Genomic DNA, 16,567 nt, shown 5'->3' on the forward strand with positions numbered 1-16,567 from the left:
ACCATACGTCGGGACTACCGGCCGTGGTGACTCCTTGCTGTCCCCAGTCCGCCTGGCCTTGCTGCTATTCCAGTTTCAACTGTTCTGCCTGCGGTTATGGAACCCCTACCTGTCCCAGACCTGCTGTTTTCAACTCTTAATGATCGGCTATGAAAAGCCAACTGAGATTTATTCCTGATTATTATTTGACCATGCTTGTCACTTATGAACATTTTTGAACATCTTGGCATGGTTCTGTTATAATCTCCACCCGGCACAGCCAGAAGAGGACTGGCCACCCCTCATAGCCTGGTTCCTCTCTAGGTTTCTTCCTAGGTTTTGGCCTTTCTAGGGAGTTTTTCCTAGCCACCGTGCTTCTACACCTGCATTACTAGCTGTTTGGGGTTTTAGGCTGGGTTTCTGTACAGCACTTCGAGATATTAGCTGATGTACGAAGGGCTATATAAAATAAAATTGATTGATTGATTGATAAGTTGAATGACTATATTATTTCTGTACTCCACCTCAGTCGAGCAGTGAATTTCAAACACATATTCAACCACAAAGACCAGGGAGGTTTTCCAATGCCTCGCAAAAAAGTGCACCTATTGGTAGATGGGTAAAACAAATATTAAAAAGCAGACATTAAATATCCTTTGAGCATGGTGAAGTTATTAATTACACTTTGGATGGTGTATCAATACACCCAGTCACTACAAAGATACAGGCGTCTTTCCTAACTCAGTTGCCCTAGAGGAAGGAAACCTTTTTCAGGATAAAAAATAAACAGAATGGAGCTAAGCACAGGCAAAATCCTACAGTATAACCTGGTTCAGTCTACTTTCCACCAGACACTGGGAGATGAATTCACTTTTCAGCAGAACAATAACCTAAAACACAAGGCCAAATCTACACTGGAGTTGCTTACCAAGAAGATAGTGAACATTCCTGAGTGGCCAAGTTACAGTTTGACTTAAATCTACTTGAATATCTATGGAAAGACCTGAAAATGGTTGTCTAGCAATGATCAACAACAAATTTGACAGAGCTTGAAGAATTTAGAAAATAATAATGGGCAAAAGTTACATAATCCAGGCGTGGAAAGCTCTTAGAAACTTACCCAGAAAGACTCAAAGCTGTAATCGCTGCCAAAGATGTTTCTACAAAGAATTGACTCAGGGGTGTGAATACTTATGTAAATCAGATATTTCTGTATTTCATTTACAATAAATTTGCTAACATTTCTAAAAACATGTTTTCACTTTGTCATTATGGGGTATTGTGTGTAGATGGGTGAGAAAAAAACATTGATTTAATCTATTTTGAATTCAGGCTGTAACACAACAAAATGTGAAATAAGTCAAGGGTTAGGAATACTTTCTGAAGGCACTGTATTTCCAGACACTTCCAGAATCTATGCCAAGGCGCATTGAAGCTGTTCTAGCAGCTCGTGGTGGCCCAGCACCCTATTAAGACACGTTATGTTGGTGTTTCCTTTATTTTGTCTGTTACCTGTATGTGCGTTCCTTCAGTGTGTGTGTGTGCGCACGTGTGAGCGTGTCTGGGAGGAATGGTGACCTGACCTAAAAACGCTGGAGCACCAGTCAGTCAATGTTGTTTACATAAAGGTGATAAATAAATTAATAACGCTAAAGTTATCAGTGCTTCCCTGAGGATCAATGTGTAGCGAAGCACTCACTTACAGTATCCTGGCAAATATCCCCTGTGCTATGCTAACAGAAGCAGGCTCTGAGACCATTTGGACTACGCTAGGCTAATACTGAATCTGCTATGTTAATATGAGTTGTGCTGGCTTACAATAGCTACTGAAGCCTAGCTTGTTTTCAGTCAGATGGCCTGATCAATGACCAGTGTGTCAGAAAGGCTAAATTGACTATGCTAATCAGCTACTGGAATACCAAATGAGTTTATTACTTTTGATCTAGAGAAATTACTGCCAGTGATTAAACCATTACACGTAATCAAGCAGTAATGTTATTGTCTGAAACCTTGATACAGTGAACCATGTGTAGAGCGGTGCTGTAGCTATGGTGACAGGTAGGCTACTTTGGAAGGTTACATATGACATATGGACCCCAGGGAGAGATTTCATGCTTAAAGCAGCTCTTCCTCAGAAATAATCATGTGACACATTCTCACCTACTCAATATAGAAATCTGAGTAGAGACAAAGGTAGGTTGTTTTTTATGCATAGTCCAGGTTAACATTGGGCCACATTGAGTGTTTAACGTAACTAAAGATGGCTCTGCATGATAAACCCAGCCAGGTCACCCGTGATACAAGTCAGTATTCAACGTCCATCCATGTCTGAGGACGTCGGTAGATGATGTGGAAACCAGCAACTAGGGGCCACAGTGAGCGCTGTTACCTTCAAGTAGGTTTCGGTTTTGCCTGGTGTTGTAGACAGGGATGGAGGATGGGTGTAAACATCTGCCTCTGATTCTAAAGGGCTAAAGGTTGCATGTTCGACTCCAGCAATAGAAGGTTGATTTTGATATTTTTGTTTTAAGCCCATCCCAAACATTAATCCTTACCTTAACCATTCAGAGTTAATGCCTAACCTTAAGATTTTGGAGTTAATGCCTGAATTTAACCCTAGCCTTAAACATTCTGAGTTAATGCCTAAAGTTAACCTTAAACATTTTGAAATTTGAAGTTTGAGAAACATGGATGAACGTCTAATTCTGACTTGAGACTGTGAGAGCTGGTAGGATAAACCACACACACACACATCAACAACACACAGACATGCACAAACACACCAATGCCCAGTGGAGCGGTGGCAGCTGTGCCCGTCCCGTTAGCCAATCAGGGTTGAATCATGCGTTGAGTGTTTCCCACACAGGACCCATGGGCCCCCCTCACCATCTGAGTCTCACTGCCCTGCCCTGAGTCAGGACCACTAGACTAGACCAACAGACTGGATCAGACCTGGATTAGACCTGACCCCAGGACTGGACCAGACCTCAACTATATCCCAGCACTGGACCAGACCTCAACTAGACCCCAGGACTGGACCAGACCTCAAATAGACCTGACCCCAGGACTGACCAGACCTCAACTAGACCCCAGGACTGGACCAGACCTCAACTAGACTAGACCTTAGGACTGGACCAGACCTCAACTATACCCTAGCACTGGACCAGACCTCAACTAGACCCCAGGACTGGACCAGATCTCATCTAGACCACAGGACTGGACCTCAACTAGACCTGACCCCAGGACTGGACCAGACCTCAACTAGACCCCAGGACTGGACCAGATCTCATCTAGACCACAGGACTGGACCTCAACTAGACCTGACCCCAGGACTGGACCAGACCTCAACTAGACCACAGGACTGGACCACACCAAAAAAAACACACCAGGGGACTAAACCAGACCATTCACCGACAATAACCAAAACATCTAGACCACTAGACCACTAAATCATGGGTTCCTCTAGATCACACCAAAGGAGCCATACCAAAACACTATAACCAGACCACAGAGTAGTTCTGAGATAAGGCTGAAAGGACTGTGTGTGAATCAAATCAAATGATATTTGTCACATGCTTCGTAAACAACAGGTGTAGACTAACAGTGAAATGCTTACTTACGGGCCCTTCCCAACGATGCATTGAGACAGAAAATAGAGAAATAATAGAAAAGTTAAACACCTAATAATAAAAGTCATAATAAATACACAATGAGTAATGATAACATGGCTATATACACGGGGTACCAGTACCAAGTCGATGTGCAGATGTTCGAGGTAATTGAGGTAGATATGTACATATAACTAGGAATAAAGTTACAGATAATAAACAGTAGCAGCAGCGTATGCGATGGGTCAAAAAAGTTAGTGCAAAAAGGGTCAATGCAGATAGTCCAGGTAGCTATTTGGTTAACTATTTTACTAACTATTTAGCAGTTAGTATGGCTTGGGTGTAGAAGCTGTTTAGGGTCCTGTTGGTTCCAGACTTGGTGCATCGGTACCGTTTGCCATGCGGTAGCAGAGAAAACAGTCTATGGCTGTAGTCTTTGACAATTTTTGGGCCTTCTTCTGACATTGCCTGGTATAGAGGTCCTGGATGGCAGGAAGCTTGGCCCCAGTGATGTACTGGACCGTACGCACTACGCTCTGTAGCGCTTTGCGGTCGGATGCCGAGCAGTTGCCATACCAAGTGGTGATGCAACAAGTCAGTATGCTCTCGATGGTGCAGCTGTATAACTTTTCGAGGATCTGAGGGCCCATGTCAAATATTTTCAGCCTCCTGAGGGGGAAAGGGCATTGTTGTGCCCTCTTCACGACTGTGTTGGTGTGTGTGGACCATGACAGATCCTTAGTGATGTAGAACCGCTCCACTACAGCCCTGTCGATGTGAATGGGGGCGTGCTCTGCCCTCAGTTTCCTGTAGTCCACAATCAACTCCTTTGTCTTGCTGACGTTGAGGGAGAAGTTGTTGTCCTGGCACCACACTACCAGGTCTCTCCTCCCTATAGGCTGTCTTGTTGTCGTCGGTGTCGTCTGCAAACTTAATGATGATGTTGGAGTCGTGACTGGCCACGCAGTCGTGGGTGAACAGGGAGTACAGGAGGGGACTAAGCATGCACCCCTGAGGGGCCCCCGTGTTGAGGGTCAGCATGGCGTATGTGTTGTTGCCAACCCTCACCACCTGGGGGTGGCCCGTCAGGAAGTCCAGCATCCAGTTGCAGAGGGAAGTGTTCAGTCCCAGGGTCCTGAGCTTAGTGATGAGCTTAGAGGGCAGTATGGTGTTGAACGCTGAGCTGTAGTAAATTAACAGCATTCTCACATAGGTGTTCCTCTTGTCCAGGTGGGAAAGGGCAGTGTGAAGTACAATGGAGATTGCGTCATCTGTGGATCTGTTGGGGCGGTATGTGAATTGGACTGGGTCCAGAGTGTCTGGGATGATGGTGTTGATGTGAGCTATGACCAGCCTTTCAAAGCATTTCATGGCTACAGATGTGAGTGCTACGGGGTGATAGTCATTTAGACAGGTTACCTTGGCGTTCTTGGGCACAGGGACTATGGTGGTCTGCCTGAAACATGTAGGTATTACAGACTGGGTCACAGAGAGGTTGAAAAATGTCAGTGAAGACACTTGCCAGCTGGTCAGCGCATGCTCTAAGTAGTCGTCCTAGTATTCCTTCTGGCCCCGCGGCCTTGCGAATGTTAATCTGTTTAAAGGTCTTACTCACATCGTCTACAGAGTGTGATCACACAGTCGTCCGGAACAGCTGGTGCTCTCATGCATGGTTCGAAGTGAGAAAGCATTTAGCTCATCTGGTAGCCTCGCGTCACTGGTGCAAGCCCTGCCACATCTGACAAGCATCAGCGCCGGTGTAGTAGGATTCAATCTTAGTCCTGTATTGACACTTTGCCTGTTTGATGGTTCATCGGAGGGGGTAGCAGGATTTCTTATAAGCATCCAGATTAGTGTCCCACTCCTTGAAAGCAGCAGTGCGGATGTTGCCTGTAATCCATGGCTTCTGGTTGGGATGTGTACGTGCGGTCTCTGTGGGGATGAAGTCCTCGATGCACTTATTAATGAAGTATGGTTGTGTGTGTATCCATGCGTTTGTGTTTCCTCATTGTTTCCAATCTATTTAAATCTAGGAGACTTCAGTAAAACGCCTACACATCTCTCTCACTCAGTCAACTCTGAATAGAGAGAGAGTTGAGTGAGTTGAGTGAGCCAAAGCCAACACACACAAAACCCATTTCAGAGCCACTATAAAATACCCCCCCGGCTCTATTTCTCTGTTTCCTCTTCCTTTCCTCAGAGTCTGGCTGACGAATGTGATCAAACATCTGGCTGTTGTAAAACCCATATTTAACACAGAAACAGTTTGGTTCTCTCTGTGTGTTTAACAGACACACTTGTTGTTTTCTACAGCCCTGACCAACTGACTGACAGCCAGGGGAAAAAACAGACATTTTTTGGTACCCTTCCACTTGTGACAGAGAAGAGAATATGACAGAGAGAGGACATACACTCCTAATACTGCTAACACACCCTACACACCCCTAACACACTTTTAAAGTTTACTACAAGCTCCACTCCGTTGATCTACGTGCGTGCACGTGGATGGAGTGGGATTTCTGTAGTAGCGGACACCTTTTGGTAACATGATATCCTCGCCGGTCCCACACCCATTCACTAGGGGGCGATAGCAAAGTATGTTATTTTTGTCTTTCACCTTCCCTTGCTAGTAGTAGCTAGCTGGCAGCCTGGCTAGCTGGCTTTAGCCTGGCTAAAAACACTGCAAGCTAGCTAGCCTTTTAGCTTCCCACATCTCCATGTGAAATAATCAGATTTATAATGAAATAATATGCCCTGGCAAATATTCTTATACTTGCTTATCAATGCAAAATAGACTACTTTGATGCATAACCTATAGATCAGATCAAGGAACCAAGCAAGCTTCATTGCCTACACAACACTGCCCCCACGGCTACGGAAGGGATGATACGGCGCATTACAATTTTAATAATAATAATAATAATATGCCATTTAGCAGACGCTTTTATCCAAAGCGACTTACAGTCATGCGTGCATACATATTTGTGTATGGGTGGTCCCGGGGATCGAACCCACTACCTTGGCGTTACAAGCGCCGTGCTCTACCAGCTGAGCTACAGAGGACCATTTTCATGTGGCACGGGAGTACGTCACATGTCGGAACGCACTACAAGAAGCTGCCCCTTTTGTGCCGAAAAACGACACTACAACACTGCGTTACGCTCTGTCGGCGCCGTATGCAAATTCTGTATAGACCCCTTATCAACCTCCTAAGGTCTAAGGGTCCGGGGCTGTGTTTCTACTAAGCTAACATATGGAAATGTGTATAGTAACACTTCTAATACTCCTTACACTCCTAACACTCTTAACCATTGTCTTGAAGCTTTTACCACATGCATATATATTCATTTAGATTTCATAGAGGATAGAATAGAGAGTATTGAATGAGAAGAAGGTCATTATAAAAGTATGATCATACCCTTCACAGGTCACTGAAGTGTGTGTGTGTGTGTGTGTGCATGCGTGTAAACGTCTGTCTGATCCTCTGTGTATGAATGATAGGGACACTGAGGACCTAATGACAAGAACATGCCTACTATGGGGTGGTGATGTGTCCATGTGTCAGAGTCTCAGCATGGGTCTGTTCTGACTGTGAGGCGATGGAATTGTGGTGCAGTACTCTATCAGCGCACACACACACACACACACACACACAGCTTGGGGAAAAGTGTGACGGAGTTTCTGGATCTTTGCTCAAGCAAGAAATATGATGCATTAGAATCCCTCTGGTGAGACTCTCTCTCTCACACACACAGAGAGTGCATCAGTCTACATTTGTGAGGAACTGACATTCAAGTCGGCACATTTTTCTTCATTTGGCAATGCACTGAGTTCCAAAAACATTCGGAACACCTTCCTAATATTGAGTTGCACCCCCTTTTGCCCTCAGAACAGCCTCAATTCGTCGGGGCATGGACTCTACACAAGGCGTCGGAAGCGTTCCACAGGAATGCTGGCCCATGTTGACTCCAATGATTACTACAATTGTGCCAAGTTGGCTGGATGTCCTTTGGGTGGTGGACCATTCTTGATACACACGGGAAACTGTTGAGCATGAAAAACCCTGCACTGTTGCAGTTCTTGACACACTCATACCGGTGCGCCTGGTACCTACTACCATAACCCTGTTCATAAGGCACTTAAAACTTTTGTCTTGCCCATTCACCCACTGAATGGCACACATACACAACACATGTCTCAATTGTCTCAAGGCTTACAAATCCTTCTTTAACCTGTCTCTTCCCCTTCATCTACACTGATTTAAGTGGATTTAACAAGTGACATCAATAAGGGATCATAGCTTCCACCTGGATTCACCTGGTCAGTCTATGTCATGGAAAGAGTTCCTAATGTTTTGTACACTCAGTGTATACACAGAGTGCACATTCATGTGTGTGTGTGTGTGTGTGTGTGTGTGTGTGTGCGTGAGAGCGTCTGTCTGGGAGGTGTTATATAACAGGAGCCAAACAGCGGAAGCGCATTACATCTACACATCTGCAGATACGTCACCTAACCTCAGAAGTACATACCTGCCACTGTACGTCACCTCCACACACACACACACACACGCCCTCTCAACAGACAATGTTCGAAGCTTCAACATCTCTCTTACACACCAGTAGTGAAAGTGTCAGTCCTTGTTTAATCAACATACACCTCCACACACATAAACAACTAGCCAACAAATTCATGCCCCCTCCCCCTCTCACACACACGCCGACACACACACACAGTCCCTCCCTCACCACGTCTATGATCTGCAGCAGAGTCATTCCCAGCTCCACCAGAAGAGGAGAGGAGTCGTTGATCACTGGTCTCTCCAGGCGGTTGTAGTTGGCCATCAGCTCCTTGTACAGTCTGCGCTGGTGCTCCCCCTGTAGGGACCCTGGGGAACAACAAGGGAACGAGTGAGAGTTCATGTTAGTTAATTAAATGTATATTCTACAGTTTCTCAGTTGGCTGGGTGGGTGGGGGTCAGTGGCGATTAGGATGATGTGTTTGCTGGCCCAGCTCTCATCCCCTTGACTCTTCTCCTCTCTCCTCTCCTCCCTCTCTCCCACTGATCCCATTAAGATCCATCTCTAAAGCTGAGGCCAGGGGAAAGGAGAAGAGAGGAGAAGAGAGGAGAGGAGAGGAGAGGAGAGGAGAGGAGAGGAGAGGAGAGGAGAGGAGAGGAGAGGAGAGGAGAGGAGAGGAGAGGAGAGGAGAGGAGAGGAGAGGAGAGGAGAGGAGAGGAGAGGAGAGGAGAGGAGAGGAGAGGAGAGGAGATAGCTACACCACCTGCAGCATTGGTCAGATAAGGACAATGGACATTAAACACCCGGGCATCACAGTTGTGTTAGTCTAGCGCCAACTGGCACCACAACAGGCTGTTCATTAACCTCTATGGGATCGGTGTCCTGTATACGGGACGGTTGAGCTAACATGCGCTAATGTGATTAGCATGACTGTTGTAAGTAACAGCAAACTTTCCAGGACATAGACATGTCTTATATGGGCAGAAAGCTTAAATTATTGTTAATCTATCTGCACTGTCCAATTTACAGTAGCTATTACAGTGAAAAAATAACATGCTATTGTTTGAGGAGAGTGCACAACAACAAAAAACTTATCACAGCAACTGGTTTAATACATTCACCTCTGAAGGTAAATAATGTACTTACATTCAGTAATCTTGCTCTGATTTGTCATCCTAAGGGTCCCAGAGATAAATTGCAGCATAGTTTTGTTTGATAAAATCCAATTTTATATTCAAATGTAGGAACTGGGTTCTACAGTTTGAACCCTTGCTGTCTCTGGCGCCACACCCACCCCGCCCGGCCATCTAGATGTGTGAAAGTTAGTATATAAACTAATGATCCATCATGTATGACATTCCTGGGAGTGTGTAAAGGTACATTTAGTATTACCATATCATTTTTGTATGTTCTCTATAGTTGTGTACTTGAAAATGTATCAATTGACCAATTCGGCACATTTGGGCAGACTTGTTACAAAATAGTCCAGTATTGCAATGCTTAACTGGATCAATCTGAAACTTTGCGCACACTACTGCCATCTAGTCGCCAAAATCTAAATTGTGCCTAAACTGCAATATTATATTGCGGCCTTTCTCTTGCATTTCAAAGATGATGGAACAAAAACAATAATAGAAAACATGTTTTTTTGTTTGTATTATCTTTTACCAGATCTAATGTGTTATACTCTCCTACATTAATTTCAAATTTCCACAAACTTCAAAGTGTTTCCTTTCAAATGGTATCAAGAATATGCATATCCTTGCTTCAGGTCCTGTGCTACAGGCAGTTCGATTTGTGTATGTCATTTTAGGTGAAAATTGAAAAAAGGGGTCAGATCCTTAAGAGGTTAACTGATCCTAAAAGGGAGTTTGTTCAGAACTATGGCTAAACATATTCATGGCCTAAATGTGTTCTCCTCATACATGAGAGAGAAATGAATGCATAACCGAAATGTGCAGACAGTGGTCATAAGAGAATACTCCAGTCCTAGACACACTGTTCTGGGTTGGTTCATAGATGACTGTATAGATAGAGGGAAGCAGTTGTAGTCTACAGTACATGTTTGTTTTGGATTCACACCTCTCGCCCCCTTGGACAGCCAACACCAGGCATGGCAGACTGTGGAAGACAAGCACTGCTGCTCACATACACACACTCAGTCATATGCATACACGCACTGACAGTCTCATATCCATGTAAGAGAGAGAAACAGAGAAATCATGGAGCGTTAGCAAGGGAAGCCAAGAGACAAGTAGAGTGCAAAGAATGATGGAGACATTTTTTGGTACCCTTCCCCAGATCTGTGTCTCGACACAATCCTGTCTCGGAGCTCTACGGACAATTCCTTCTACCTCATGGCTTGGTTTTTGCTCTGACATGCACTATCAACTGTGGGACCTTATATAGACAGGTGTGTGCCTTTCCAAATCATGTCCAATCAATTGAATTTACCACAGGTGGACTCCAATCAAGTTGTAGAAACATCTCAAGTATGATCAATGGAAACAGGATGCACCTGAGCTCCATTTCGAGTCTCATAGCAAAGTGTCTGAATACTTATGTAAATAAGGTATTTCTGTTTTTAATTTGTAATACATTTGCAAACATTTCTAAAAACATGTTTTTGCTTTAACATTATTGGGTATTATGTGTGGATTGATGAGGGAAAAAAATAATTATATCCATTTTAGAATAAGGCTGTAACGTAACAAAATGTGGAAAAAGTCAAGGGGTCTCAATACTTTCCGAATGCACAGTATCTATGCATTTATATACTATATATATACACCCATACTGCATATCTATACACCCATATATACACACCTTCTTTACAGCACCCATATTGCACACAGCCTTTGATAACGGTGGTTAAATTAGCTATCCATACTCACATCAATACATACAACTTGTGTATTGATATAAATATTAGCAATTCAGCATCTACTGTATAATGCATAGGCCTATGGGTTCTGAAAAGATGTTGAGATAATGCAATCTACATACTGTACATCTATATTTGTCCATAATGCACATCATTGCATCTGTATGTCTCCTGCATAATATGCAGCTTTGCAAAAACATTATCCCCTTCCACTCTCCCTCTCTCATGTTTTATTCCTCTCTGATATATTACATTCCTCTGGGACTGTTACCTGGTGAGGGGGCTTTTGTACCTCAATGACCCCTTAGAGCTATGCCGGTGGGAGTTAACTCCCGGCAGTTCTAACCAGTGGTGTAAAGTACTTAAGTAAAAATACTACTTAAGTAGTTTACTTTACTTTACTATTTATATTTTTGACAACTTTGACTTCACTACATTCCTAAAGAAAATAATGTAACTTTTAATCCATACATTTTCCTTGACCCCTAAAAGTACTCGTTACATTTTGGCAGGAAAATTGTCCAATTCACACACTTATCAAGAGAACATCCCTGGTCATCCCTACTGCCTCTGATCTGGTGGACTCACTAAACACAAATGCTTTGTTTGTAAATTATGTCTGAGTGTTGGAGTGTGCCCCTGGCTATCCATAATGGGGGTTTTTTTAAACACGAAAATTGTGCTGTCTGGTTTGCTTAATATAAGGAATTTGAAATGATTTATACTTTTACTTTTGATATTTAAAACCACGTCGTCACCGGCCTTCTAGCCACTGCCGCTCCTCATCTCATCATTCCATTTGTTTTGTCTTGTTTATTACACACACCTGGTTCATATCCCCTCATCAGTACCTGTATAAGTGTTCCCTCTGCCCCCTTGTCTTTGTGTGTGATTGTTATTTGTGGAGGATAGAGAAGCTCGGTGGAGCTCCGTGTATTTTGTATCACCGGGTAATTTCCCTGTGTGCATTGTATTTTCCAGTGCGCCCGTTTTGCGCAATGGAGTGTTTTGACGCATTACTGTGTAACTCTGTGTTTCAGAATAAATCCTGTTATTCCGTGATTTACCCTCCTGCGCCTGACTCCTTCGAAATCACCTCATCACACCGCCTCTTGATCATGGAGCCTTAAAGGAAAATGATCTACGACCACTGCAGATAACAGTGAACACAGCTGACTGGGCTACTTTTTTTTAAATGTATTTAACCCTTATTTTATCAGGTAAGTTGACTGAGAACACATTGTCATTTATAGCAACGACCTGGGGAATAGTTACAGGGGAGAGGAGTGGGGATGAATGAGCCAATTGGAAGTTGTTTTAAAAATTATTATAGAAACCGAAACCATGGACACTCAACCTCTCCAAAACCTGGAACGAACAGACTACCCTAGAAGGGTGCCCATGAGTCCACTGGGCCAAACTCACCTGAAAGCCCAGGGGAGGAAGAGTATACTACAGCTCAAGTCAAGAGTGAGAATTGGATGCTAGAATGTCAGAATGGAAGACAGGTTTGATTGTTACAGTCGCCAAGAAAAACAACCTCAGTGAGTGCAAAAACTGGAGAGGAATCATGCTCCTCTCAATCCCCAACAAAATCCTCTGTTGGATCATATTGGATAGGATGCAGGACTCACTCAAAAAGAGACTCCAAAAGGAACAAGCAGGCTTTAGGAAGGACTACTCCTGTACAGACCACATTGGAACACTCAGGATAATCGTCGAACAGTGCATAGAATGTCTGACACCATTACACATCAACTTCGTAGTCTTCGATAGTCTAGACAGAAACAGTCTATGGAATGCTACAGCACTATGGCGTCCATCAAAAATATATGAATATAGTATATATGAAGTGTTCACTGGTGTCACGATCGTCATACATAGAGGAGGACCAAGGCGCAGCGTTGAATGCGAACATTTTATTAAATGAATGAACACACGAACAAAAACAACAAAACGAAAACGTGACGTCCCTGGTTACATACACGAACCAACACGGAACAAGAAACCACAAAAACCAAGGGAAAGACAGACAGTTTAAATATGGCTCCCAATCAGAGACAACCAGCTGACACTCGTTGCCTCTGATTGGGAGTCACTCAGGCCAACATAGAAATACAAACTAGACCCACAACCTACAACACAAAACATAGAAACTAACACCCTGGCTCAACATACGAGAGTCCCCCGAGCCAGGGCGTGACAGTACCCCCCCCTAAAGGCGCGGACTCCGACCGCGCCAACCAAACACAACAGGGGAGGGACCGGGTGGGCACTCCGCCTAGGCGGCGGATCCGGCTCCGGGCATGATCCCCACTCGCTCTCTAACCCCCCAAAGTACCCCTGGTCCGGTCTGGCCCTGCTGAACTGGACTGAACACTGGTGGAGCGGATTGCTCTAGCTCCGGCGTGAAGCAGCACCTGACCGGTGCCGGACCCGCCACCGGTGGAACAGGCACGGGCCGTGCCGGACTGACGACGCACACCACTGGCTTGGTGTGGGGAGCAGGAGCGGGCCGAGCCGGGCTGACGCAAACGCACCACTGACTTGGTGCGGGAGCAGGAGCGGGCCGGACCGGGCTGACGGCGCACCACTGACTTGGTGCGGGGAGCAGAGAACGGCCGTGCCGGGCTGGACGACGCGCACCACCGACTTGGTGCGGGGAGCAGGAACGGGCCGGACAGGGCTGACGAAACGCACCACTGACTTGGTGCGGGGAGCAGGAATGGGCCGGACTGGGCTGGCGACGCGCACCACAGACTTGGTGCGGAGAGCAGGAACGGGCCGGACAGGGCTGGACGCAAAACGCACCACAGACTTGGTGCGGGGAGCAGGAATGAGCCGGACTGGGCTGGCGACGCGCACCACAGACTTGGTGCGGAGAGCAGGAACGGGCCGGACAGGGCTGACAAAATGCACCACAGACTTGGTGCGGGGAGCAGGAATGGGCCGGGCCGAGCTGGCGATGCGCACCGTAGACTTGGTGCGAGTGGCAGGAACAGGCCGGACCGTACTGGGAACACACACCACTGGCCCTACGTGGGGATCAGGAACAGGCCGGACCGGACTGGTAACACACGCCAGTACCTCTCGCCGTGCCTCTACATCTTCCACCCCCTCTTCGACCAGTGGCCCCCGTAACCTGGCGGCCTCCTCTGCCAATCCGCTGGGCCGCTCTGCCGCGGTCTCCTGCTGGCCCGTCGTCCACGGCGTTAGCCCCCCCCTAAAAAAATTCTGGGCGTCTCTCCCCGTGGACCAGGCCTCCATGTCTCTCGCCAGACTCTCACCCCACTGCTCCAAAGTCCAACCTCTCTCCTCTTCGCTTGGCTTGGCCCAGTCGAGACTCTTACTCCACTGCTCCCAAGTCCATCCTCTCTCTTCTTCCCGCTGCTTGGTCCTGTTATGGTGGTTTCTTCTGTCACGATCGTCATACATAGAGGAGGACCAAGGCGCAGCGTTGAATGCGAACATTTTATTAAATGAATGAACACACGAACAAAAACAACAAAACGAAAACGTGACGTCCCTGGTTACATACACGAACCAACACGGAACAAGAAACAACAAAAACCAAGGGAAAGACAGACAGTTTAAATATGGCTCCCAATCAGAGACAACCAGCTGACACTCGTTGCCTCTGATTGGGAGTCACTCAGGCCAACATAGAAATACAAACTAGACCCACAACCTACAACACAAAACATAGAAACTAACACCCTGGCTCAACATACGAGAGTCCCCCGAGCCAGGGCGTGACAACTGGCCAGGTCACCGCCAATGGAAACATTTCACATCAAAACTGGAATACGCCAATGCTGCTTACTATCCCCTTTGCTTTTCTAATAGCCATCGACTGGACCATAACGAGAACCAAAGCACATAAAAAAACAGGGATCCCAGTGGAGCCCATTCACTCAACTGGAGGACCTGAGTTTAGCATATTACCTGGCTCTGGTCTCTGAAGTCACAGGCAAACGCAACAAAAAACAGACTACAGGAAAACAGCAGACAACTTGGCCTCAAAATAAATGTGGGGAAGACCAAGACACTGACAATAAACACCAAATCCCCCGAAGAACTCACGATAGACGGGGAAACTATTGAAAACGTGCCTGACTTCGTCTATCTTGGAAGCAACATCAAAAGCTTGACATGCCTTCAGGACACTCCGCCCCCTACGGCGCTCATCACAGCTCTCCATAAACACCAAGATCCGCATCTTCAACACAAAATGTCAAATATGTTCTTCTCTATGGCTGCGAAACATGGAAAGCCACACAATCCCTAATCAATAAACAACAAGTCTTCATCAACAACTTCCTGCGTTACATTCTGAGGAGATGTTGGCCAAGCAAAATATCCGACCATGACCTGTGGAAAAAAATTAAACAGGAGCCCATCAGCAATGTAATCAGGAGATGGATTGAACATACACTCAGAAAATATACATTAAACATAACAACCCTCAAGGAAAAAGAAAGCAGGGAATGCCAAAAAACAACTGGAGACGCTCCACTCTTCAAGAACTGAGTAAAGCGGGGCTACGGCTAGAGGCAAAAGCCCTCGCACGGAAGAGAGTGAGGTGGAGAGCCATGGTGGGTGCCCTATGCTCCCAAGGCGGCCAACAGGTTTAAGTCAAGTAAGTCAAGATATATGAAGAGGGGACTAAGGAAAATATTCAGACCCCTTGACTTTTTCAACATTTTTTAACGTTACAGCCTTATTCTAAAATTGATTAAATCTCAGCAATCTACACATAATACCCCATAATAACAAAGTGAAAACAGGTTTTAAATTTTTTTGCTAATTTTTTACAAATTAAAAACAGAAATACCTTACTTACATAAGTATTCAGACCCTTTGCTATGAGACTCGAAATGGAGCTCATGTGCATCCTGTTTCCATTGATCATCCTTGAGATGTTTCTACAACTTGAATGGAGTCCACCTGGGGTAAATACAATTGATTGGTCATGATTTGGAAAGGCACACACCTGTCTACATAAGGTCCCACAGTTGACAGTGCATGTCAGAGCAAAAACCAAGCCATGAGGTCGAAGCAATTGTCCGTAGAGCTCAGAGACAGGATTGTGTCAAGGCACAGATCTGGGGAAGGGTACCAAAACATTTGTGCAGTATTGAAGGTCCCCAAGAACACAGTGGCCTCCATCATTCTTAAATGGAAGAAGTTTGCAACCACCAAGACGCTTGCTAGAGCTGGCCACCAGGCCAAACTGAGCAATCGGGGGAGAAGGGCCTTAGTCAGGGAGGTGACCAAGAACCCAATGGTCACTCTGACAGAGCTCTACAGTTCCTCTGAAGAGGTGGGAGAACCTTCCAAAAGGACAACCATCTCTGCAGCACTCCACCAATCAAGCCTTTCTGGTAGAGTGGCCAGACGGAAGCCACTCCTCAGTAAAAGGCACATGACAGCCCGCTTGGAGTTTGCCAAAAGGCACCTGAAGACTCTCAGACCATGAGAAACAAGATTCTCTGGTCTTATGAAACCAAGATTGAACTCTTTGGCCTGAATGCCAAGCGTCACGTCTGGAGGAAACCTGGCACCATCCCTACGGTGAA

General features: G+C 45.6%; 1 protein-coding gene across 1 annotated transcript in view; it reads right to left on the reverse strand.

Annotated features, from left to right (window-relative positions):
- LOC121533628 (neuronal acetylcholine receptor subunit alpha-7-like) overlaps window positions 1-16,567 on the reverse strand; it is an 82,438-nt gene that overhangs the window by 52,737 nt on the left and 13,134 nt on the right. Inside the window, exon 2 of the mRNA XM_041839747.2 lies at window positions 8,333-8,472. Coding sequence (XP_041695681.2) covers window positions 8,333-8,472 — 140 coding nt within the window. The remainder of the gene's footprint in view (window positions 1-8,332; window positions 8,473-16,567) is intronic.

The sequence above is a fragment of the Coregonus clupeaformis genome, chromosome 2 (genome assembly GCF_020615455.1).
Source record: "Coregonus clupeaformis isolate EN_2021a chromosome 2, ASM2061545v1, whole genome shotgun sequence".
Taxonomy (NCBI): Eukaryota; Metazoa; Chordata; class Actinopteri; order Salmoniformes; family Salmonidae; genus Coregonus; species Coregonus clupeaformis.